The sequence below is a fragment of the Xenopus laevis genome, chromosome 2L (genome assembly GCF_017654675.1).
Source record: "Xenopus laevis strain J_2021 chromosome 2L, Xenopus_laevis_v10.1, whole genome shotgun sequence".
NCBI lineage: Eukaryota > Metazoa > Chordata > Amphibia > Anura > Pipidae > Xenopus > Xenopus laevis.
Window position 1 is genome coordinate 165610580 of NC_054373.1, and position 27500 is coordinate 165638079.

Here is a 27500-nt window from a genome sequence, read left to right on the forward strand (position 1 = left end):
TACTGTATCTTGGTTGCCTTTGGTGAAGCAGTACTTGATGAAGTGGAGGAACCTGCTACCATTGCATCTGTTACGTCCTATTCTTTACAAGCCCATGACTCTGGTGATATGATAAAACAGGGTGGGGCAGGCATGTGCCTATAAATTGAGGCTGTCAGAGCCAAAAACCGTTAGTGTACGGTCGCAGGCTGCCAAAATGGAAGAGGAGCTCAAGCCAACCTACAAAATGTGTGTGCCAGTTGACCTCGTCAAGGGCATGGCTATCAATTAGGCAAGCCTGTCTAGAGCTGCTACCTAAGCATTTGTGCTTGCTGTGTACAATTTGTGCATGGCAATTCCAGTCCCTAGGCATATGGTAGCCACCTTGCCAAACGAGCGGATCTTAACCCGATATGCCCACCGACGGCTGGGCGATATCAGGTGAATCTAAACGTTCAGCCCTGGGGCCAAACAATCGCATTACAATGCTACGAATGGGCGCCGACGAATCGCAGGACCGCATCAACTAGCCATTGCGGTTCTGGATAGTAGAAAAAAATCAAACTTGACCGATCGATATCTGGATGATTTTTGGCCTGATGTCGATCGAGTGGACCCGTCGGGAGCCCCCACACATGGGAAGATAAGCTGCCGAATCAGTCTAAAAGACCGATATTGGCAGCTTTATTCTTCCCCTGTATATGGACCCGTTTAGGCTCCCTGTTTTGCTCATCATTTTGCATGTACAGTATAGATTGTAGGGGAGCCTAATGACATCTGTCTGGGAGACTAATAGCAATTATATGTGGATATTTTGTTTTGCTTTCATGGCACACTAGGTTCAGCACTAGAAACATAGCAAGTTTTGTGTTTTATAATGGACAACAGGTTTCTGGATAACGGATCCCATACCTATACATATAAGGAAAGCTTGGACTCTGCAACTTTCCACAGTAAGCATTTGTGAAATATGGACCCCCTCAAGCATTGTGCGTTACTTTCAAGCAGCATTTAAATACAATAAGAAAAAAACATGTGTGGCCAGGCCTTTGAGCCCCTGATTGCGGAGTTAGGAAAGATAAACAAAAGAAAAGCAAGTCAAACCACAGCAGTTTTATAACATATTTCAAGCAAACGTAATGTCTTAAGCATCAGAAAACTTGACAAAACAACATTTACTGCGCAGTAAAAGTTAATTGTAGAATTTTAACAGCAAGTTATTGGGTGATGGAATCCTTTGAGAAACCCTCAGTATATTGTAGTTGCCAAAATGTGTACAGTTAAAGGGGTTGTTCATCTTTGAGTTAACTTTTAGGGGCAAATTCACTAACCTCCGAAAATTCTCCAGCAACGGCTTCACTCACATTGCAACACTTTGCCAGGTGTTAATTTGCCAGGACAATGATAATTCACTAAAATCCATAGTTGCGTCCAGGGCGGAGAACGCTGACGAAGTAGCGCTAGCGTTAATGCGGCAAGCGAAGAAAATAGAGTTGTTATATTGCCCTACACATGAGCCCAGTGTATAGTTTATGTGCCATCTGTTAGGAAATGTAGGGGGGAAGCCGGGTACCCCAGAAAAAATTTACGCTCTATTGCAGCCTATCACCCTGAAAAATGAAAAGTCGCCAGCATTTTTTGGGACTTAGAAACATTTTCAACTATTTTTTGAGGAAGTCCTATCTACTCTATTGCACTTCACCTGGTCTGAGGTGGTGAAGGCAAGTCTGGCGCAAGAGGTAACGTTCAGTAAAATCCGCATCTTAGTGAATTTGCGTAGTTACGTCCATTCACCCAAGTGCAACTTCGCAAGGCGTAAGGGAGTGAATTACCGCTAGAGTCTCCTTCGCTAGTGAAGTTACTCCTGTGTCGGCAAAGTAACAAAATGACGTCACTGGTGAATTTTCGCTAACGTTAGTCACTTTGCCCTTTAATAAATCTGCCCCTTAGTATGATGTACAGAGAGTGGTATTTTGAGACAATGTTTAATTGGTTTTCATTTTTATTTGTGGTTTTTGAGTTATTTAGCATTTCTCCAGTTTACGAGTTAAGCAATCTGGTTGATACGGTCCAAATCACCCTAGCAACCATGCATTGATTTCCATAAGAAGCTAGACTATAAATAGGGGAGGGGCGGAAAAGAAACATGAGTAATGAAAAGTAACAATACATTTGTAGTCTTACAGAGCATTTGCTTGTATGACCCCATTTGAAAGCTGGAAAGAGTCAGAAAAAGAAAGCATATCATTAAAAATAAACTATGAAAAATAAATAATGAAGACCAATTGAAATGTTGATTATAATTAGCCATTCTATAACATTAAAGTATTAAAAGTGGGACAATTTAGACCACTCCTGTATCTTCTCCTAAATGATTTGATCCACCACAAACCTTCTTGAAGTCTGCAGATTGGGATTGTCCTGTCTATATGGGGACTAATGACTTTCAGGAGGTTATCTCTAAAGTCCTTTACTGCTTACCCTTAAGCTGGCCATAGATGTCGAGATTTTTAAAAGATCCGATCATCATCGTGAGACCACGATTATCTCGGAATGATCACACGATTGTACGAATTGTCCATCAACTAAAAAGACCAATTTGCCAGGAAAACAAAGGGGAGCTCCCTGCTTGTCCCTGCAAACATAGATAGATTGCACTGGGACCGACAAAGATTTTTTAACCTGGCCGATCAATTTCCTGACAGATGGCAGAAAAATTGTAAGATGTTCGATCACTCGAATCCCTCTAACCGCACGATAATTTCGAAGGATTGGTCGGACTTTGCTAAAATCGGTCGTTCGGCAAGAGAAATCTTTGTGTCTATGGGGACCTTTAGACTATGTGGGTCTTGATTCTCTATGGGGCCCTAAGTTAGTGGATAGGGGGATATTTTGGAAAAACACATGCTTACTGGGTACTCCAAGGAGTATGTTTTCGTATACTGTATCTTGTAGGGTGAAGGGGCCCTGAATAACAGATATAGTGAAATCGGAATATTTATCTGTATTCCTATTACACACCTGAAGGCTTAAAGTGAGATAACAGGGGCTCTGATTACATTTTGGACCACACTATAATAGGGGTACGGAGGAAATTTTGAAAACACTCCTCTTGGAGGCAGAGGTTGTATATGGCACCGCAGGTGGTAACGTTTCCTCTATCTTCCACTTGGATATAAAACCTTCCCTATGGGATTTCTTGTGAACCTTATGAAAAGTAGCGTACTTCATCTCATTTTTATTCCCAGTTACATCTGAGAGGGTGTCACCAGTCAGCAAAAGCTATTCATGACTACAGACAGACAGAAAGAGACAGCAGCTGTGCTGCCATAAGGCTACTGCTAATTGCCTCTCGCTGTAACAGAATGGAGAGGAGCTCTGGGGATGCCTATATTAGCTGTAGGTCTAGTACAGAGAGCTAACATCCCAGCAGGGAGCCTCGCCATCGGGGCTGGATTTACATAGCAGGCGCCCCTAGGCCCACTGGGGTTCGTCGCCTGTCCCCTCCTTTTTATTCAATCAAATTTTCATCATCAGAACCAGAGCTATGGGGATTGGTGCACAGGAAATTTTAAAAACTATCATATGTCCTGCACCACAATGTGGGTGTGGTTGGCCAGCTTGCGCCCCCAAAATCCTGCCTCCCTAGACCCGGGCCTTGGTGGCCTCTCCAGAAATCCAGTCCTCGCCAACTCTTTTTTCTGAGGAAAAGGCAGAGAATGACAGTTTTTGGAATTGGCTGACTACACAGTTTTATATATTGGTGTCTCACATGTGTAACCCCTCATTGGCTAGGTGAAATCTCTACTATTTGGCTGTGGCTACACAGAGACAGTTTTAGAGAATTCATGGGCCCTCAAAGGCTGTTGAAGAATATTGTGAGTTGTTACTTAACAACTACAGGTATGGGATCCGTTATCCAGAAACCCGTTATCCAGAAAGCTCTGAATTACTGGAAAGCAATCTCCCATAGTCTTTATTTTAATCAAATAAGGAAAAAAGATTTCTCTTTTCTTTGTAATGTCCCTTTTCAAAAATTCTTTTTAATTATCTCCCTTTTTCTTCTGACTTTTACCAGCTTTAAAATGGGGTTCACTGCCACCGTGTAAAAAACAAATGCTCTGTAAGGCTACAGATTTAATATTATTGCTAATTTTTATTACTCATCTTTCTGTTCAGGCCTCTCCTATTCATATTCAAGTCTCTTATTCAAATCAGTGCATGGTTGTTAGGGGAATGTGTACCTGGCAAACAGATTGCTGAGATTGCAAACTGTAGAGCTGCTGAATAAAACCAATGGCAAATTGTCTCTCTACATTAGAGGTCCCCAACCTTTATTACCCATGAGGCACATTCAGATGTAAAAAGAGTTGGGGAGCAACACAAGCATGAAAAAGTTTGTGGGGATGCCAAATATGGCCTGTGATTGGCTATTTGATAGTCTCTATGTGCACTGGTAGCCTACCAGAAGGTTTGTTTGGCAGTACACCTATTTTTATTGCAACCGCAACATGCCTCCAAGCCAAGAATTTGTGAGCAACATCCAAGGGATTTGTGAGCAACAAGCTGCTCGTGAGCCACTGGTTGGGGATCACTGCTCTACATCATGCTAAAAGTTAACTTAAAGGAGAACTAACCCATAAAATTAATATGGCTAAAAATGCCATATTTTATATACTGAATTTATTGCACCAGCCTAAAGTTTCAGCTCCTCGATAGCAGCAATGATCCAGGACTTCAAACTTGTCACAGGGGGTCACCATCTTGGAAAGTGTCTGTGACACTCACATGCTCAGTGGGCTCTGAGCAGCTGTTGAGAAGCTAAGGTAAACCCAAAACATAAAGTACAACAGTTCTAGCCTACTTCTTTAGTTAAGCTTTAGGTTTCCTTTAAAGTTGAACAACTCATTTAAGAAGAAATTATTATACTAAACCAATTCTTGGCTCTCAAAGGTAACTTCTAGCTTTGATAAAAGTAAACAGAGACTGCTGTAGATGTAGTTTAACAACATTTCTCAGCATCAGTCCCAGAAACACTCAAGGTTGCTTGAGACTGGGCAAAAAAACCTGACAATTGGATCAGTACCTGAAACTCAAATGAGCTCAATTACTAACATCATTGCCTACAGGGAAGACTCACCTTTCATTACATGGTTTAGCTCTATCACAGAACTCTGTTGTGAATGGGTTAACCTTGTTCATTGCCCCTAGGAGAAAGATAATCGCCCTCATTCATGGTAACTTTATTTAAAGTACCTCTGTCTTTTTCTGTAGTCGTTCTGACAGTTTGAAATAAAACACAGCCTGGTAAGATATTTTGTAAGAAGCCATTTACTCTCCAGGTGGTTATGGGGTTTGTTCTGTATGATTTATGTGGATAGTGATATGAGAACTTTCCATATTAAACACATACAGTACAGTATGGTATTTGCTTTGGCACGTCCAACACCTTACTTTATAGTGTTCACTAGCTTTGTGTGTGTGTTTGCGAGTATGGCTGTGTGTGCTGCAAATGCATAGGGCTGTTCAGGGTGGGGTCCCCAGCTTTATTTCCAGACATTTTGCACTAATGACCCGTATTTGCTATCGTAGTTTTACTTGTCCTTGCGCATTCTGCAAAACAAAGTTCATTTTATTACGTTAAAAAGAAAGTTATTTGGCCAGTTTTGTGGATAATATTACCAAAGTGCCAGCGGGGGTTTAGAAAATAAAATGAAGGATTTATGATACGGGCCGAGGGAAGGATTTTTACATTTTGTTGTATTTTCTGCAGTAGCAGCAGTAATTGAGCGCATGGAAGAAAGAGTTCCTTGCTATGTGTTTGCAGCACAAGCTTCATAAATTAGGCCTCCTGGGCCCTCACCTCTTTCTGAAGCTCAAAGTCACCCAACCCGTGGCTCTCGGTCCTTTTTTATCAGAACTGCAGAGCCACTAGACGGAGGGCAGAGAGAGAGAGAGAAATTGCTCCTCTTCTGAAGCGCTACCTATTGTAGCTGAAGATAAAGGTCAGCTTGATGTGAATGGGCCTGGGCCACCGCAGAGGTTGTTAAGAGCCAGGAAATTGCAGGATATACAGACGAGTGTATGGGAGATAACAAGGCAATAGGCAGATACGTATGAGATATGGAAACACAGGGCTAACAAGGGAAACATACAGGCTGGCCTACCAGGCTAATTCCACAATATATGGAAGTATTCTAGACATATCAGGGAATATTTTACAAGACAGAGAAACCTCAATTTCAAGTGCCCTGATTTTAAGGCTTCCCACCCGCATTTTACATTTTTTATTTGTGGTCCCTCCGATTTATTATATATTACAGTGGGTGCATTCCCTGACTTAAAGTAATGTTTTCCGGATTTTACATCAAAATTTTGTCCTGATGTTCCAAAAATCAGCTTTTTTGTCCCTCTATGAATGTTATTATTTGTGAAATAAAGAGGTTTAAAATACTAACCATGCCCAAAAACCTTGCATTCCCAATAAACAGTAAAGTGGTGATTACTTGGAAATTGTTGATCTTCCTGTTTCTGTTAATAATTATGTGATTTATATATATATTATATATATATATAAGCCTATGATTAAGGGAGTGATTCCCGAAACGCGTAGGGCGTTGGATCCTTGTATGTGTTTGGAATAAACATTTATTCCTAGTATTGGAGTGCCGTCCTTCCTTTGGATGTCTATATTATATATATAGACACACACACACACACACACAGGTATGGGATCCATTATCCAGAAACCCGTTATCCAAAAAGTTCCAAATTACGTAACTTAGGCTCCATTTTATTCAAATAATCCAAATTTTTCAAAATCATTTCCTTTTTCTCAGTAATAATAAAACAGTACCTTGTACTTGATCCCAACTAAGATATAATTAATCCTTATTAGAAGCAAAACCAACACATTTGATTTCTTTTATGTATACATGATTTTCTAGTAGACTTAAGGTTTGAAGATCCAAATTACAGAAGATCCGTTATCTGGAAAACCCGATGCCCAGAGCATACTGGTTAATAGGTCTCATACCTGTGTGTGTATATATATATATGAGTATCCAGCACTGAGGGATACTTACTGCTCCCCTATTAAATCAACAAGCTAATTGAACATGTTTAAGGGATCTTGGAAACGCTATTTTATTGTGTCTTGTATTTATCAACTGGTATGATTTAGAAGGTTTTTGTCTTTGCTCATTTTTAGCAATAGGAAGAGGATGTCCGTTATTGTCAGAACTCCATCAGGGAACCTTCGCCTTTATTGCAAAGGAGCAGTAAGTATTTACAATTCTTTAGTATTATTTTTTTATACATTATACTGTATATATAGTAGAACCCCAATTTTACTTCCCCTGATTTTAAGTTTTTCCTCATTTTACATTGTTGTTTTGTGGTCCAACATATATATTATGAATAATGCATTTCCCTGATTTTACATTTTCCTGGATTTTACAACATTTTTTTCTGGTTCCCTGAAAAACTTAAAATGGGGGTTCTAATAATTTATAATAATTTTTTTTTTACATTGATTTCATCATATTAGCCATTTTTATGTTGCTAATATTGTGACATGGGTACACTCTGCTGTTCTGCCTGGGTATAAAGCCAGGCATAAATCTCCTGATTATAAATGACTGACTCATGTTGCATCTCTTGATGCTTCTTTGCTCCTGTCACATTGAACATGGGAGCAACAGGAGATGCTTCCTGCAGCAGTAAATTAAGTTTTTGATGGGGTCCCACCCAGAAAGAATAGCAGAGGGCACTCCTGAAACACATTCTTGATATTAGCACTTTAAATACTTTTTTTATATATAATTTAACTAAATGTTGCCCCGGCTCTGCATAGTGGTCAGGGCCACTGCAATTAGGCAACAGTCTGTAATCTCAGGTCTGCTACATCAGTTGTCTCTATTATGCAGACTATAGTGGCTGAGATGAACTGTTACTGCTGCAACTTCCATCAGGGTTAATTGTTATTCTGCTAGTGCACCGGGGACTCGATCCTGCAGCTTTGGGGACTATTGATTTGCCATAATGTAACCAGAAAGTCGCATTTTATGTGAATTTTTTCCCTCAGGTTATAATGGATTTTATTTTCTTTGTGTCTTTGCTTTGATAGGACAGGAGTGTACCCAAGCAGATGATTAGAATGAGAGCTCAGTAGGAAGCCAGTTAACCATTAGAAATGTAGCAACTGAAAAGTAAAGTGCAGAACGTCAACAGCAACTAACCAGAGTTCTTACCTCCAGCCACACTCATTAGCACATTTAAAGCGAGCTGCCTCTTTAGCGTAAGGCCACACTGGGTGTTTTGGGGAGATTTGGTCTCCTGGCGACTAATCACCTCGTCTTTGCGGTGACCAATCTCCCCAAATGCCTTCTCTGACGTTTGGGGCTGAAATGCGCTGGCTGAAATGAAAAAAGCACTAATCACATGCAAGGATTCGTTTTCCGAAGTCGCCCAAAGTTGCTTCACAAGGAAACTTCGGGCGACTTCGGAAAACGAACCGCCGCGTGTGATTAGTGCTGGCTTTTTTTTTCATTTTCGCCGGCGCAGAGTCAGGGAAGGCGTTTGGGGAGATTGGTTGCCGCAAAGACGAGGCGATTAGTCGCCAGCCTTCCAAAATGCCCAGTGTGGCCTAACCCTTAAAGGGGTGTTCACCTTTTAGTTAACGTTTAGTATGTTATAGAATGACCAATGATAACCAACTTTTCAATTGGTCTTCATTGTTTATTTTTTATGGTTTTTAAATCATTTGCCTTCTTCTGACCTCTATCCAGGTTTTAAAGGATAAGTAAAACTTCAAAAAAGGGTGCTATTCTAAGAACTTCTGCAATGTACAAATCTTGGAAGTAAAATAAAAAAATAATGAATGTACATCGCAAAAGTTCTTAGAATAGCACCCTCGTCGATTTTACATTCACTTATTTTAAAGGTTTACTTATCCTTTAAATGGAGGTCACTGACTGAATAATGTAAAAACCACAAATATTAAAAAATTAAAACCATTTACAAATTGTCTCAGAATATCACTCTCTAGTCTACATCATTCTTAGTGGGTTATTTATCTCAACATTTTCTGCTGCAAACTCCGATCAAATCCGCTCCGTTTTTTTACGATTTCTTTATTATTATGATTTCCTGAAAATTCGCTTTGCAGGAAAAAATCTAATTTTAACGATTTTTTTGGATGTTTCACCCTTAAACTCCAATTTCTTATTCTTTTTGCCCAAAAACTTCGGGGTATTGCAAGAAACCCAGCGCACATCAAAAAATCATTGGGACTTCTCCCATTGACTAATATGCAACCTGGACAGGTCTGAGATGCCGGATTTTCTGATTCAGACTTTTTCATCCTCGGGGTTTAATAAATTCGAAATATTCATGATTTTTTTTTAAATTTTATATTTCTTGCATTTTTTGCATTTGGAGTTAAGTTAATAACCCCCTAAATGTCAGCTCAGTTGTGAACAATCCCCTTTAAAAGGTATGTAAAACCAAACAACTATCCAGTATATACTCATTAAAAATTGTCAGTAGTATTAAAGTGATTGGGAGCAGTATCTCTCTGTTCCTTTATATTCTCTGTTGGCTCTGACTATTTAAACAATATAGCAGAAGCAAGACAACAGTCATGTGAAGAGTGAGGGCAGCAGTGCTGAAAGGAGCAGAGATACTACTTTCTGTTGCAACTATATTTAAAAATAACTGAAAAAGTTCAATGAATGTATATTGGAAGTTTCTTGGAGGTACTTGGGGGTTATTTATCAAAGTCTGAATTCATCTCAATGTTTGCTGCTACAAACTCCAATCAAATCTGCTTTGGTTTTTAACGCTTATTTATTATTAAATTTTCCCGAAAATTTGCTTTGCGGGAAAAAATCTGATTGATTGCATTTTTCATCCATTTTTTTCATAATTTTCACCCGAAAACTCTGAATACTTCGGGGTATTGCACGAAACCCAGCGCACAAAATTATTGGGACTTCTCCCATTGACTTATGTGCAACCTCGACAGGTCTGAGATGCCGAATTTTCAGATTCTGACTTTTCCATCCTCGGGGTTTAATAAATTCCAAAAAATTCGTGATTTTATTTTAAAAATTTTTTTTTACAGATTTTTCGTGATTTTTGCATTCGGAGTTTAGTAAATAACCCTGTTGGATTTTGCTAAAGCATTTGATACAGTCCCACATAAATGACTGCTTTCTAAACTAAGCTCTGTCGGAAGCGTATTTATCAAACTCAAACTTTCATCCACTGATAAATACGCTTCCAAAAATCCAATAGGAATGAATAAACAGTGGGTAAATTTTATTATGTGGTTAGCTCTCACATTTTGGTAAATCTACCCTAACTGATCTGTGCAATGTACCTACATGAAGGGATATTTGAGAGATTTGCTGCCCGATAATTCCGACTGTAGCTCTGTCACACGCATTTTACCTCCTGTCTAGAAAGGCCCTTCCCCCGTCGTGCGAGTTTGAGTTTTCTGCTATACGAAACATGACATTTTCTATGGAAGCAATTACTCTGCTTTACAATCTGAATGGGCAATCATGTAGAATAGAATAATACAAATAATAATTAAAGATGAAAGGGTGGCGAATAAACATGGTTCCCAGAAACCAAACCACAGACCCGACCAACTTCCATTACATCAAATTGCTATAAGGTTACACAGCGTCTCATTGGAATTACTCACTAAGTGTTTCAAAAGCAAAGGTTAATGTTACTTGGTGTTGGAGATTAAAATATCTCCCAGGGTTTCTCATGGTTTTGGCAGCTGCCTCGGAACAGCCATGTTTTGTTGCTAGCAGAGTATTTCGATTCCCCCTGTCACCGACGCTCACTTTGACTTTATGATACAAACAGGCAGCCGGATGACAGATCACAGGCAGTTATTTGGGAAGAAAAAAACATCAGGTTTCCCCATGAATGGCAGGAAAAGGGTAACTATTAAGTTGTCAGGCAAGCCACAATTAGATCCTTGACTTTGCCTGACTTGTCACTTGCCAAATTTTGTTGCTATCACCAAAAATGTCATGAAAAAAACCTTTTCTAACAATAACAACAACAAAAAAAGGTTCCACATTTCCCCGTCTATAAAGTACAGGTATGGAACCTCTTATCCAGAATGCTCGTGATCTGGGGTTTTCGGGATAACAGATCTTTCCGTAATTCAGATCTTTATACCTTAAGTCTACTAGAAAATCATGTAAACATTAAGGGGCCGATTCACTAAATTCGAGTGAAGGATTCGAAGTAAAAAAACTTTGAATTTCGAAGTATTTTTTGGGCTACTTCAACCATTGAATGGGCTACTTCGACCTTCGACTATGACTTCGAATTGAAAGATTCGAACTAAAAATCGTTCGACCATTCGATAGTCGAAGTACTGTCTCTTTAAAAAAACTTCGACCCCCTACTTCAGCAGCTAAAAGCTACCGAAGTCAATGTTAGCCTATGGGGAAGGTCCCGACAGGCTTTCCTAAGTATTTTTGATCGAAGGATATTCCTTCGATCGTTGGATTAAAATCCTTCGAATCGTTCGATTCGAAGGATTAAATCGTTCGATCAAAGGAATAATCCTTCGATCGTACATCGCAGTATTTGCGCTAAATCCTTCGACTTTGATATTCGAAGTCAAAGGATTTTAATTCCTAGTCGAATATCGAGGGTTAATTAACCCTCGATATTCGACCCTTAGTGAATCAGCCCCCAAATAAACCCAATAGGCTGGTTTTGCTTCCAATAAGGATTAATTATATCTTAGTTGGGATCAATTACGAGCTACTGTTTTATTATTACAGAGAAAAAGGAATTATTTTTACAAATTTGGATTATTTGGATAAAATGGAGTCTATGGGAGAAGGCCTTTCTCAGAGCTTTCTGAATAATAGGTTTCCGGATAACGGATCCCATACCAGTATAGATAAAAGTACGATAAGGGTATGTTTGTGGTTTGTCAGTATTCACTTACTTTGGGTTTATTTGTTCCCATTCAGAGAGTCAACCCCAAAAAAATTAATAAAAGAAAACAATTTTAATTTTTATATTTAACAATATACATTCATTGCAAATTTACTGTGGTTTATACATAATTTGTATAAGTATTGCTACTTAAAGCAGTGCATGTCCCTTTCTATTCCCTGTCCTGGTGTCTAAGACTGTTGATACAATGTAAGACAAGGCAGCTGATTAACAGACCTGTCTTTGCTGGGGAACTAAGACTTTTGTAACATTGTTTAAACAGTAACAACCAGGAGTCAAACAAATGCTGCTTTCAATGGCAATTGTTTTTACATATAACTTTAAAAGCACTGACAATTTTTAATAAATACATATGGGAAAGATGCTTAGAATTGAGTTTTCTTTTATTAGGCAAATGTTTATTTTTGGATTGACTTACCCTTTAAGCATCACTTTTAATGAATTTTTCAGTATAAATATAAAAACTGGGTAAATAGATAGGCTGCTCAAAATAAAAAATGTTTCCAATATAGTTAGTTAGGCAAAAATGTAATGTATGAAGGCTGGAGTGACCGGATGTATTCTTGCTCAAACAATGATTGTACACCCACCAGGATTGCCGGCAAACTCTGCTACCCTTATGCCTTTTTCTCCGCTACACTAAATGCACTGTGCAGAGTTCCCTATGTAAAAAGAGTGGAGGTGCAAATATTGTGGCAAAAAGTAAAGAACTTTAAGGGGGTTATTTACTAAACCTCTAATTTATCTGGTCGGGCTTTTAGGGGCAAAAACTAGAGTTTTTCTAGATTTATTATACCCCGATGCTGTAAGAAGCCCGAAACCAAAAATCCGCCATTTGTTGAGGTCCTGTATAAGTCAATGATAGAGGGCGGCACCTATTTCAATTTGAAGTTTACCTGGCCTGCACTGGGTTTAGCCTGAAAATCCGACTTTTTCGGGGTTTACTAAAATATGAGATAAATTCAGGTTTTTTGGAAATATCTCCCTAACTGTTCCTAGAAAAGTGGGCCAATGACCTGTCAAGAACTGGCTTTAAGTAGACCTTCAATTGGGGCGTTGGACTGGGGTCAGATGGGTTTTACATAGAGCTTCATGGGCAGGACCGACATCAGAAATCACAGGGCCCCACCGCAAGCCCCACCTACAGGTCCGCCCCCCACCACACAGAAAAAAAACAAAAAAAATATTGGCGGCTAGGGTTCCCACATGTTAATTAAAAATAAAAAGATATTGGTGGTCAGGCCCCCCCATAAAAAAACATTTGTGGCCAGGGCCCCCCCATCAAAAAAAATTTTGGTGGCCAGGCCCCCCCCCACATTATAAGAAAATTGGTGGCCAGGGCCCATGAAACGTCCATGCCTTCCCGAAGTCAGCAGCTCTCAGAAAGATGGGGGGCCCGGCTAATCAAGTAAGTGTGGTGTGGCCAGGCCCCCCTTACCCTCGGGGCTCCCTACAACTCTCCCCCCTGTCCCCCCCTGATGGCTGCCCTGTTCATGGGAGACACAGGCCCAGATTTCCACTTTGGGTGACCCCAGGCCACTGGATCCTCATGCCTGCCCCCCTACATGCGCATTTACCTGGGCACTAAAATCCTGCCACCCTAGGCCCGGGCCTTTGTAGCCTTTACCACAAATCCAGGCCTGCGAGAGCAGCACCCTTTGCACCCTGCCCTGTAGGAAATGAGACTTATGTATTTCAGACATCAAAGGGTGACAAATATAAAGTCCACATTCATTTTGCAACACTGCTTCTTTCTAATTGGCTTCCTTCAATGCATATCATATGCTTGGAATTTAGCCTAAAGTTGATTTATAGTAATAGATTATTTGAATAATGGCCAAATCAAGGACAAAGGGAAGGGGTGTTTGCAATTCAAGGGATACAAATGAGCCTAATTTATGTTTCCTAAGAAAACCCCCTATTTCAGCCCAGGCACCCTGTGAAGATTGTATAGAGACTTAAAATATCTTTATGGGAACCACCCTTTGTACAAACTTTTATTGCTTTTGTGATTTATCCACTGGATTCATCCTTTGTGTCAGGATGAATTATGTGGCTTGCAGATCAGATAGAAACCAGAATCAGCGTTCCAAAGAAAGTATTTAATCTCTGCTTGTAAGATAAATATTCTGTTTCCATTAAGCATTATACACACATAGATCAAACCTGTGACAATTGTTTTTTTTTTTATTTTTCCACCGGGCAAATTGCACAGGTCTAATCCCACACATTAGTATAATTCCATGCGTTATTCTTACATTTCAAAACTGTCAGGTTGTTTGAAGAATAAAGAGGGTTTGATGCTAGCTACTGCTTGCTCTTGTAGCGCTGCTAACCCGACTGTCAGGCCTCTACCCAGTGTTTGTGTGACTGCCATACGCTGGTAAATATAGGCCTGTTATAAGGTTTAGAAATATTTGTAAAAAAAGGGGTTGTTCACCTTTAAGGTAACTTTTAGTATGTTATAGAATGGCCAATTCTAAGCAATTTTTCAGTTGGTTTTCATTTTTTTTTTTTTTTATAGTTATTTGCCTTTTTCCTTTGACTTTTTGCAGCTTTGAAATGGGTGTCGCTGACCCCTTCTAAAAAAACAAATGCTCTGTAAAGCTACAAATGTATTGTTATTGTTACTTTTTATTACTCATCTTTCTATTCAGGCCTCTCCTATTCATATTCCAGTCTCTTATTCAAATCAATGCATGGTTGCTAGGGGAATCTGGACCCTAGCTAACAGATTGCTTTAAATGCAAATTGAAGAGCCGCTGAATAAAAAGCTAAATAACTCAAAAACCTTAAATAATAAAAAATGAAAACCAATATCACTCTACATCATACTAAAAGTTATCTCTAAGGTGAACAACCCCTTTATATTAAAGGGATACTGTCATGGGGAAAAAAAAATTTCAAAATGAATCAGTTAATAGTGCTGCTCCAGCAGAATTCTGCACTGAAAGTCATGTGACTTGTGCTCTGATTAACTTCAATCACTCTTTACTGCTGTAATGCAAGTTGGAGTGATATCACCCCCCTCCCTTTCCCCCCCCAGCAGCCAAACAAAAGAACAATGGGAAGGTAACCAGATAGCAGCTCCCTAACACAAGATAACAGCTGCCTGGTATATATAAGAACAGCACTCAATAGTAAAACCCATGTCCCACTGAGACACATTCAGTTACACTGAGAAGGAAAAACAGCAGCCTGCCAGAAAGCATTTCTCTCCTAAAGTGCAGGCACAAGTCACATGACTTGGGGCAGCTGGGAAATTGATAAAATGTCTAGCCCCATGTCAGATTTCAAAATTGAAAATAAAAAATCTGTTTGCTCTTTTGAGAAATGGGTTTCAGTGCAGAATTCTGCTGGAGTAGCACTATTAACTGATGCGTTTTGAAAAAAAAACATGTTTTCCGATGACAGGATTCCTTTAAATTTTAGTATGATGTAGACTAGAGAGTGACAGAAAACAAGAAGGGACCGAGAGATACTTCTCCCAATCTCCTTAATACTACTGACAATTTTTAATGAGTGTATACTGGATAGTTGTCTTGGTTTACATGCCATTTAAGGGGGTTGTTCACTGCGTTAACTTTTAGTATGATGTAGAGAGTGATATTATGAGACATTTTGCAATCGGTTTTCATTTTCTATTATTTGTGGTTTTCGAGTTATTTAGCTTTTTATTCAGCAGCTCTCCAGTTTGCAAGATAGACAAGATACTTTCCCCCAACCTCCTCACCCATAATTGATCACAAACAAATATTGTCTGCCACTCCTCTATGCCCTGGGCATAGAGGCGGGGCAGACAATTACTTTCACTTTCCATTCAGCACTTCCTAGATGACACTGCTCTACCCACATTCCCCCTTTCTCTTCACTATTTAATTGTCTAACCAGTGCATGGGGATCGACATCAGGTCCCCCATTCTGGTGCACAAACAAGATTCTGAGATGATTCAAGGCTTGCCTTAATAACAGTGTCCACAAAATGGCTCCTGCCTGCTTGTTATAATTATGAAATCCTGGACTGAAGGAACATGATTCAAATAATTTATATAGTGTAATTAAAGTTAATTTTGCTTGACTAGTGTGATAAAATAGGATTTTGAATAATTTTTTCGGGTGACGGGTCCCCTTTAAACTTGAATTCCCCCTCTGGCCCTTTTATCATTCTTTCTTTCCTTTAGCTGAATCTGTAGTGGAAAGAATGAAAGGATTGGACCCAAAGTAACAGACCTGAGATTTCATTCTACTTTGATATTTGATTTTACTGATATTTTTTATTTCTGCAACATGCAGTGACACATGTTACTCTATTGATTTAGATATAAAGATATCCAACCCTCCAGCTACAATTTTCTGGAAATGTGTGCGTTTCAGCCCAATTAGGGGTTGGCAGACTTCATCTGATATAAGTCTGAAAGCAAATTTGTGATGGAAAAAAATGACATTTTTCAGTTCTTATCTATATGTGTGTATGTGTTTTTAACAGGATAATGTTATTTTTGAGAGGCTTTCAAGAGAGTCGAAGTATATGGAACATACCATAAACCATCTGGAACAATTTGCTTCTGAAGGTAAATATTCCATAGTCAACGTTCACATTCATATCCTTTGCTAAACATTTCATAACACTAAAATGCCACTAATCTGAGGTTTTGGATTCATTCTACAATGAGTGTAAGTAGTGACATTTGGGTAAAGTAGAAATAACTAAGCAAGGGGAGCTCACTCTGCACCAGGCTAGTAAAAGTCAGTTGCTGATTGGTTGCTAATAGGAACTGCACTGGGGCAAAACGGCAGAATGCTTCTACATGTACGGGACCTGTTATCCAGAATGCTCTGGACCTGGGGTTTTCCGGATACCAGATCTTTTCTTATATGGATCTTCTTGCTTACTAGGTAAACATGTAATAAACCCAATAGACTGGTTAACATCCAATAAGGATTAATTATATCTTAGTTGGGATCAAGTACAAGGTACTGTTTTATTATTACAAAGAAAAAAAAAAGATTTTTAAAAATGTGTATTATTAGGATAAAATGGAGTCAATGGAAAGCAGCCTTTCCATAATTCGGAGCTTTCTGGATAGTGGCTTTAGGGATAACATATCCCATATCTGTGTATTAAACTGCCATATTTTCTAAATTATTCCTAAGACGTGCTATCACTAAAAGGACAAGTACATGCATAGGCTCGTAATGATTACATTTTAATAGTTATCAATGAATGTAATTTAAATATGTGATTTTTTAAAATTGTTGCTGTTTTTTTAGATTTTCCAGCTGTTTATTTATGTTGACTGCTATGAGTGCAGGTTTAGGCCTATTGGACACTGACATTTTGGCATAAAGAGTGACTGTGTCCCTCATTTGATTTATCAGCATATCGTGTATATTATCTAACCCCAAAGTACCCATTTTTAATGTATTAAGGTTTCTGCCTGTAAGATATATGTATATATTGGCCATTGCTTCTTGCCAGGGCATCTGGACTATATACACAATACTGACAGTTTTTTGGTTATGAGCCTGGAATAGGCATAGAAACCACATTGGCGCCTATATGCCTTGCTTTCATGTATCATCTCATTTGGCAAAAAGTTTCTTTTTGGTCATAATTTTAGTACATTAAACCAATGAATTCCATAGGAAATCTATTTTATGCTATGTTTGCAGGGTGCATTTCACTGTATACACAATTATTGTCCAAGCTGAACACTTGTTTAATTTGTGGCTGAGTGTCTTGAATTTCTTCAGTCTTGTCCCCATAAGTTTTGTGTCTGTGCAGGTCTTATATATAGAATTCTCAAGGTATTTGGTGTCATAATACACTATGCATATTTTATAGTGTCACTTGTATTTCAAACAATACCTTATTAGAATAGACGGGGACATAATACAGCAAATTGAGAATAAATATATCCAAGAATATTAACGTTTCAGTGCTAAGAATTAAAGGGGTTGTTCACCTTCCAACACTTTTTTAATTCAGTTGGTTTCAGACAGTTCACCAGAAGTATTGCCTTTTTACAGTTACTTTCTATTCTCTATGTGTGAATGTTTTTCTAATATTCAAGTGTAAAGCTTAATTTTTCACCTCCTAAGGGCAGAGACACACGGTCAGATTCGAGGAGATTAGTCGTCCCACGGCAAATCTCTTCTTCTTTGAGGCGACTAATCTCCCTGAACTGCCTTCCCCTGCCTTCCTCCTGAGGTGACTCCGGAAAACGAAGCGATCCGAGCTCCATCCCGCCGGCGATTTTCATTCTAGCCGGCAGGGAAGGCAGTTCGGGGAGATTAGTCGCCCCTAAGTAGAGATTTGTCCAGGGCGGCTAATTTCCCCAAATCTGACCATGTGTCTCTTCCTTAAAGCAGCTCTGGGAGAGGGTGGGGGGGTCGCCGACCCTGTAAGCTGTTCTAAATAGATACATTTAGTTGATATATTTCCTTCCTGAAAGGCAACTGTTAGAATTGATACAATAGATGCTAATACTCCAGAGATGCTGCTGAGAAAAATATCAAGTAAATGTCAAAATTGTAACAGTTTAGAGTCTGTGCCTGAATTTCTGAGCTGCCAGACTCAAACATCAGAGACAGGAACATTCAACTTTAAACTTAGATTTTGGAAAAACTGTAAGGGTCTGGCCACACGAGCAGATTCGGGGCGACAATCTCTTCTTCGGGCCGACAATCTCCCCGAACTGCCTTCCCCCTGCCCTCCGCCGACTGAAATGAAAATCGCCTGGGGTAATGCACACGCGGCGCTTCGTTTTCCAAAGTTGCCCGAAGTTTCCTCGTGAGTCGACTAATCTCCCCGAATCGGCTTGTGTGGCCTGACCCTAAAAAAATAGGAATTGGAGAGTAATTGAAAAAAGGCTTTATTTCTGGGGAACAATCTGAAATCAATTGAACTGAAAAAGGTGTTTGGAAGGTGAACAACCCGTTTAATAAACACAGGAGGAACAAGGTACTTAGCCAATGAGCAGTGGTTGTTGGACTTACAAATTCATGCCCCCCTTGGAGATACAGCCTTTGGTTAAGGCCCCCCTTAGATCATAACAAGTTAACTATTTAAAAATAATATTGGTGCATAAGCCATAGTTCCAATCACTTCCTGAACACCAAATAAATGTTCATTTAAAACCTTACCCCAATTGACCTTCAATTTGGGCTTTTAGTTGTATAATTGTAAATTAATATTCTCCCCAAAACAAATGTTTTCTTACCCAGTTCAACAATTTGGGAACCACTTCCATAGAGCTTACAGTCTAAGTGAGAGGATACGTTTAGGCACTGGCTTATAACTGGCAGTATGGAATCAGATGCTCAAAGACAACGATGTTGAGTTTTGTTATAAAGAGTTTGAGACAGAAAGAAGAAAGCAAAAGAGAAAGGTTCAAGATGGGATGTGGGTGTTGTAGTTCTTTACATGGCAGTGAAGTTCTTTACAAAGCCAAGGGAAGGATTTTGTAAGATATTGTTTTCTTAATGATACAGGTATGGGATCTGTTATCCAGAAACCCAAAAGCTCTGAATTACAAAAATGTTGTCTCCCATAGACTCCATTTTATCCAAATAATCTCCTTTTTCTCCTTTTTCCCAACTAAGATATAATTAATCCTTATTGGAAGCAAAACTGGCCTATTGGGTTTATTTAATATTTAAGTTGTTTTCTAGTAGACTTATGGTTTGAAGATCCAAATTATGGAAAGATTAGTTATTTGGAAAACCCTAGGTCCGGAACATTCTGGATAACAGGTCGTATATTTGTATCAATTTCAACTGTGCAGGGCGGGGGCATTTCTTTATTGTATATGAGAGGCTAAAGTCTGAGACTTTTCCTGCTTTTTATTTTGTCAAACATTCATTTTTCACCTGAAAATTGTGTTTCTTTTTAAGGCTTAAGGACCTTGTGTCTTGCATACTGTGACCTGCAAGAATCCGAGTATCAGGCCTGGTTAAACGCTCATAATGAAGTCAGTGTGGTGATCAAGGACAGGGCCCAGAAACTTGAAGATTGTTATGAGATTATTGAAAAAGTAAGTTTGACTTCCCCCGATATTGAACAGACAGACTTGATTACCTGTTTAGCCAGCTTCAGAACTGAACAGTCAGAACATTCAAATGTTCACAGTGGTCAGAAAAGCCAACGCAACAGAAACAGCAATAAATATTTGCTTCAAATGCCTGGAAATTAAACAAATCTGCATTAATATCATTTTACCCATCGTAGGGGTCACTTGTATTTTAAATACCATTTCAAATACCATTTACTGCTGTGGGTCTCTTCTTAATACGAGCAGTTGAAACCAAAGCGAATCTGTCTTCAAGTGCTCCTGCTTAGGGATGGGCGAATTTCACCCGTTTCGTTTCGCCAAAAATTCGCTGCGGGCGAAATGTCGCATACGCCCATTAAAGTCTACGGGTGTCAAAAAAATTTTGTTGCGCGGCGAAATTGTTTTGACGCGCGTCTTTTTTTTTTTTCTTTTGACGCACGCCGCCATACAAGTCTATGGGCGTCATTTTTTCGGCAAAACAAGGCGAAAAAATTCGCCCATCCCTACTCCTGCCTGGTGTTAGTGATTGCAGGGAAGAGGTGCGTGATGGGACTTTAAAATCCCTGCTGCATTACTCTGCTTTTTAGAACCAGGTGCAGCAAACGGGGGAGTTTAGAGGATCCCCAGTAATGCAGTTCAGGAGGAGGGGTGGACTTTGAAGGGGCCAAGCTATTAAGAATGTTTTCATTCTCCTTTAAAGGAGAACTAAACATTAACTAAAGAAGTAGCTAGAACTGTTGTACATTATGTTTTGGGATTCTGTACTAGCCCAAGGCAACCACAGCCCTTTAGCCCCTTTAGCAGTAAAGATCTGTGTCTCCAAAGATGCCCCAGTAGCTCCCCATCTTCTTTTCTGCTGATTCACTGCACATGCTCTGTGCTGCTGTCACTTACTGAGATTAGGGACCCACTCACAGTACACATAAAATAGAAATGTCACAATATAAGGGTAGAACTCCACGCCATGCAACGAAACACATGCGATGTGACATGCAAACGCTGCGCGCTGCGGTTTCATCTGACAGTCTGATAAATGTAGTTCTTACCTGCGATTTCTCCTTCACTTCCTGTATCTTCAGAACATCCGTCACGTCGCATGTGTTTCATCGCATGGTGACGTGTTGGCTCAAGCCGCACAGCGGAGTTCTACCCTTATATTGTGACATTTCTATTTTATGTGTATTGTGAGTGGACTTACAGCTCAGTAGTTCTTTTTGAAGGCCCAGAGTGTCAGTGACCCTAACCTTCTATACACCTCTTGTATATAGTAAACCCTTGGTTAAGCCAAAAGCCTGGTATTAGCAGTCTAAAGGTGGCCATACACGGGTCGATAAAAGCTGCAGACAGACCGAGTCGACAACTTATTGGCCCGTGTATAGGGCCCTCCGACGGGCTTCCCCGATCGATATATGGCTGAAAGTCAGCCAGATGTTGATCGGACGGGACTAAAAATCACGTTGGATCGCGGCCGCATCTGTTCGCTGATGCGGTCCAACCGCCCGTTACCCATCGTAAGGATCTGATCGTTGGGCCCTAGGGCCCGCGATCCGATCAGCCCAATATCGCCCACCTCAAGGTGTGCATATCGGGGAGAGATCTGCTTATTTGGCGATATCACCAAAGGAGCGGATCTCTCCGTGTATGGCCACCTTAAAACTGCAGAAACCACTTAAAATAGAAAATGAATGCAGAAAAACTCATAGAAAGAACCCTGAGTAAGTTTACACCAATTATGTTTTTGGATCCCTAATGCTTAGGGGAGAATATTGTACCACATTATACTGGGAATATACTGTACTACTTCATGCTGAGAGACTTTGGCATTTTATAGTGTGCTTGACTGTCATTCTAGAATGCAAATTGTAGATTATTGTCAGTGTATTTAGCATACCAATATCATTTCTCTTATCATACGGCCATTGAAAATGTACAGCTCCAGGCCTTTAAAGGAGAATTCCACTAAAACAAAACCCACTACCCCGTACCCTACATAGTGCCCCCTCCCTTTTGTTACCCACATTACAAAAGTATCTATTTGTGAGAATCACTGTTGCGAAAGCCAATTTACATTTGGTTTCATTTGATTGAAATGACTTATATAAAAGGTGGATATTCACAGATTGGTACTAATCACTTTAACCACTACAGGGATAAAGAGGAATAATCTTTACAGAAATTGTGAGATTTTACAAGTAATTTTAATATCAGTACAAGCCTACATTTAAGTATAAATAATTTAAAGGGGGTTATATGTTGTATACAAATAATTCTATTTCCCCCTAATCTATTTAGTTTGGTGAGAGCAAACTTGGTCACTAGTAATTGTCTAATTGGTTTTGGGATTAATAACTATAAACTATGTATTTGCAAGGGTCCTTGTTGTTACATAAGGGATAATCTGCTGCCACATTGTTCGGACCTTAAACCCACAGACATTAAAGGAGAAGGAAAGTTGTTTCACACTTGGGGGTGCCAAATGTTAGGCACCCCCAAATGACTGTATTTACTTACCTGAAACCCCGGGCTGGTGCTCCTATCAGCAGAAAACTCTGGGCTGGTGCTCCTATCAGCAGAAAACTGCACCGGCCCGGGGTTATACCAGTGAGCACCACGGAGAGATCTTCCGTATTCTTCTTTCTTCTCGTTGCTGCGCATGTACCAAACTTTAACTAAAAAGTCAGCTATTTCATTCTATTGCGCATGCGTCTGCCCCGGGAAGTTTGAAGAAAAAAGAAGCCGGAAGAGGATGGCTCCGTGGTGCTCGCTGGTATAACCCTGGGCCGGTGCAGTTTTCTGCTGATGGGAGCACCGGCCGGGGTTTCAGGTAAGTAAATACATTCACTAACATTTGGCACCCCCAAGTGTGAAACAACTTTTCTTCTCCTTTAACAATTCAATTTAACGTGGGATTGCATTACAGAACTCAAATTATTGTATATAGTTGTTAATATAATTGAAGATATTGCTGAGCTAGTGATATGCAGACATTTTAATCTGAAAGCATTTTCAATAGAGAAAACTTGTCATTTTTAATCATTTGATAACAAATGAGTTAATTGGCTTTTCATGAAAATGTTCACCCCAAGAAACCCAAGGCTAATTTGTATTTGATCCCTAACATATGTCAAATGATCAAAAGATTTAAGGCAGTGAATATAGAGGATTGTAACATAAACTTCTAGTGGGACATTTGCTAAGATTCGTAGTTGCCCCAGGCGTAACTTTGCCACACTTCGCCAGGCGTAGTTTCACCAGCGCTCTGCAAATTCACTAAAATCCGAAGTTGCGCTCAGGGGTAACGTAAGGTTGCGAAGTTGCACTAGCGTTGATTCGCTAAGCGAAGCGAAGTTAGCTAGTGATGGTTAATTTGCATACGGCGCCAAATTCAAATTTCAATGGAGGTATATGTAGCAGGACTACAAATGTCTGGGAAACCTTCAAAACGTCAAATAAAATTTTTATTTTGCCCTACACATGTGCCCACTGTATAGTTAAGTTGCCATGAGTTAGGAAATGTAGGGGGGAAGGAGGGGAGCCCCAAAAATGTTTTCGATCTTTTTCAGCCTATCCCCCATAATATAGAAAAAACGCCAGCGTTTTATGGGACTTAGAAAAAATTGTAACTTTTTTTTTGAAGAAATCCCTATCTACTCTATTGCACCTGGTCTGAGGTGGCGAAGGAAGTCTATCGTAAAAGGTATCGTTCAGAACAATGCGCGCGTTAGTGAATTTGCGTAGTTACATCCGTTGCGCAAATTCACCAGGCGTAAGGGTGCGAAGGTACACTAGCGAAGTTACGCCAGCGTTCGTTAGTGAATTTGCGAAGTAACGAAAATGCCCAACGCTAGCGAATTGACACTAGCATTAGGCGCTTCGGCACATACTGAATTTGCACCCTAGAGTGAAGATCTTTAGTTGATATTGCCATTGTTGTTCTCTTTCTAATCTATATTTCCACTGATGAGCATTGAGAAATTAATATCAAAATAAGAAGATTGCGCAGCCTCATATTAAATAAAGCACAAGATGTTATTTTCATTTCCTTGTTAGAACGACCAATTAAAAATGGAGTCTTGGGAGTGATACCATTAAGAGGTCCTTTGATCTCTATTTGCAGCGCCTCATTTCAGAACGACTTCTTGAAAATATGAAAGCAATTAATATCTTGTTCAGTATTTTCACTGAGTAGTTCTGAAACACAACTAACACTTACCAGTCATATGGGCTCGATTAAGGTGAAATTAAAAAGCATTATGGAAGGAAATTAGAGATCATACATTGAGTTGTTATAAAATCAGGAGGCACTAGCAACGGAAGCCAACTCCGTAATGGGATGCAGGCAGAGGTTCTCGCTAATTGCCTGCAGAAACTATTATCAGTTTTAAGGGCTCATGAATGAAAGAGAATCTGAATTCTGAATTGAGAAAGCCAGTTGGATGATTGGTGAAACGTCTTCAAGAAAAAACACAGCAAGTCCAGTTGATTTGACTTATTTCTACAGAAAGAGAATCACTCACATGATGTGCTGCATATTTATGTGCAGCATAAACTTCCAATTGAACAGCAGAAGAAGTAGAGTCAAGTAACTCGAAAAATAACGGGAACAAATAAACATAGAATTAAATTCAAGTTATCACATTTATCAAGGGTCAAATTTCGAGGGTTATTAAACCCTCGATTTTGACCCTCGAAGTAAAATCCTTCGCATTCGAATATCGAATTCAAAGGACTTTAGCGCAAATACTTTGATTGATCGATCGGATAAAAATCGTTCGAACGATAAAATCCTTCGAATCGAATGATTTTAATCGATCGATCGAAAGATTTTTATTCGATCAAAAAAAACTTAGAAAAGTGCTGGGGAAGGTCCCCATAGGCTAACATTGCATCTCGGTAGGTTTAAAGTGGCAAAGTATGAAGTCGAAGTTTTTTTTAAAGAGACAGTACTTAGATTATCGAATAGTCGAACGTTTTTTAGTTTGAATCGTTCGAATCGAAGTCGAAGGTCGTAGTAGCCTATTCGATGGTCGAAGTACCATTGATGTGGGTGGGACTGGGAAGAAATTACATCAAATTACAAAATGCCTAGTGAGCCATGACCTTTTTTTGGCAAATTTTCAATTAGGTATAGGGAGTAAAACAGGAATCTTAGTGGCTGAAATATATAACACAAATGGAAAACAAAGTTCATATAATGAAAGTATTTTTGTCTTTTAAAGGATTTGATGTTGCTTGGCGCAACCGCCATTGAAGACCGCCTTCAAGGAGGAGTTCCAGAGACCATAGCGACATTAATGAAAGCTGAAATAAAAATATGGGTTTTAACAGGAGATAAACAAGAAACAGCTGTCAACATAGGTAATCAAAGACATTTTATATTCTTCTATCTATGGCTGTTTTGGCCACAAGGCTCCATTGGATCTTATTGTGGCCTCTCCTTGTTCCCCAGGCTTAAACTGGTACTCGGGTTTATCTGGCAAACTCTATTTAATTCCTCTATTCTGAGTAATTTGAAGGCAACTTGGGCAGAATTCTTAAAAAATAAGAATAAACAAAGGGTGTTTCTTTATCATAGGAAGACCGTGGATAATCTGCACATGTGGGATTGAGCTTTGTTTGTCATAGAGACGATGGCTGTGGCCATTATTTATATGAAGTCACGAGTGAAACTGCCCCGTTTTACCTAACAGTTAATGAAAATGCAGAAAAATGTGGGAGATTTTGATAAATGCATTGGAGTTATTGTACACAGAATGTGTTTCTCTGCTCTAAGCTATTCTGTTCAGTGATAGTGCCCAGAGCTGCCCAGCATCTGCACTCAGCACTATCACCTGCCTTAATCAGGGAAAAAGGATTCGTACACTTTTCCCCCAAAAAATAAAATCTTGCATAAAGAAGAAAAATGTGGTTTTAAGCATCTTTCAGTACCAATCGGCTACAAATGAAAATTAAATGAAAAGTGTACATATATATTGTTATTCACTTAGAATGACATTTATTTCTAATGATGCAATTATATACAGTATTTGGGTTTATATCTCCTTTGAGTATGTTTTCATTTTATAATTATTTTTGAGATATCCAAAATGCACGGGACCTGGGGTTTTTCTGTTATTTGGATCTTCAAACCTTAAGTCTACTAGAAAATCGTGTAAACGTTAAATAAACCCAATAGGGATTCATGATATCTTAGTTGGGATCAAGTACAAGCTACTGTTTTATTATTACTGATAAAAGGAAGCCATTTTTAAAAATTTGGATTGTTTGGATAAAATTGAGTCTATGGGAGATGGCCTTTCTGTAATATGGCGTTTTCTGGATAACGGGTTTCTGGATAACAGATCCCATACCTGTATTACATTTTAAATGATTGCTCTCCCTCAGCTTAATTTGTATTCCTGCTCCAAAAAAACTGCAGTGATACTGTTTGGCAGTGAGGCACATAATGCTATTTTACCTCCCCACTATGCAGCAGTTTTTCCTATGAATTCCAGTGTTTTTGCAGACATGCTCTGATTTTCACCTGCCACAATGGGGCCTTGATGTGTATAAGTAAAGCCAATAGTTCATGTGCAATGGGGATTAAGCCCATGTTTGAGATGGTGGTAGCCCAGGTTCCTTAGTTTTAATAGGGGCAGACTAGGTGGGCAGGTATTTTCAAATGCTGACCATTGAAAGATCTACTTGTTTGCTGGTCATCACACAAGCACGTTTTTACCTGATCTGGTCATACAGCTTGTAGGCCAAATTGATTGGATCTGATGTTTTGGCCTTGGCCCAGCAATCACATTATAACAAGGGTCTATACAGACCTGTTGGGAGAAGATCACATCAACAGCCTAATGTGGTCCTTGCCTGACGGAATGTTCAAGCCTGATAGATATGTGGCAGATTCTTGGCCAGAGATTGGTCAGACACCATAATTTTGGCCCCCTACTTGGGCTGCAGTGGCCGAGTTGACAGCCTATGTATGGCCACCTTGGGTGAACATCATGTGTACGATCTTTTAGTGGATTGCCATTACCTCATGTTACTGGTCCATTAAGCTTAAAATAAAAACACATACACGTATGTGTATGTGTAATTATGTAATCCAGTGTTCTGTAGCGAAGAAGATTTATATCCCGATGTACAATGAGTGTTATTTAGAATTTCATGTGAATTTATATATGAGAGGAAATAAGAGAGTTCTAGGCATTAGCAACAACATTCCCTATTGAGACTTTTATTATGCAAGTCCCCAGAGTTACGGCACTCAGCAAGTCCTCATTCCAGCGAGGCACGACAGCCTGAAATAGGTTATTTTTAGAACTCGTGGTTACATAAGGTTCCCTTCCAAATCCAAACTGTCACATATGAAAAGCCAGTGATATAAAAATGCTGTTCACATCCATATAATTTAAGTGACTTCCAGTCATTATTTCTGTATCCGTAGTTCCGAGACACCGTATGACACCTTCTATT

General features: G+C 39.4%; 1 protein-coding gene across 2 annotated transcripts in view; it reads left to right on the forward strand.

Annotated features, from left to right (window-relative positions):
• LOC108707568 (phospholipid-transporting ATPase IB) overlaps positions 1 to 27500 on the forward strand; it is a 425456-nt gene that overhangs the window by 110533 nt on the left and 287423 nt on the right. For both annotated transcript variants that reach the window (XM_018245563.2, XM_041582662.1), the window contains exons 20-23: positions 7190 to 7259; positions 16469 to 16553; positions 19879 to 20018; positions 25256 to 25394. In XM_018245563.2, the coding sequence (XP_018101052.2) occupies positions 7190 to 7259; positions 16469 to 16553; positions 19879 to 20018; positions 25256 to 25394 (434 nt within the window). The remainder of the gene's footprint in view (positions 1 to 7189; positions 7260 to 16468; positions 16554 to 19878; positions 20019 to 25255; positions 25395 to 27500) is intronic.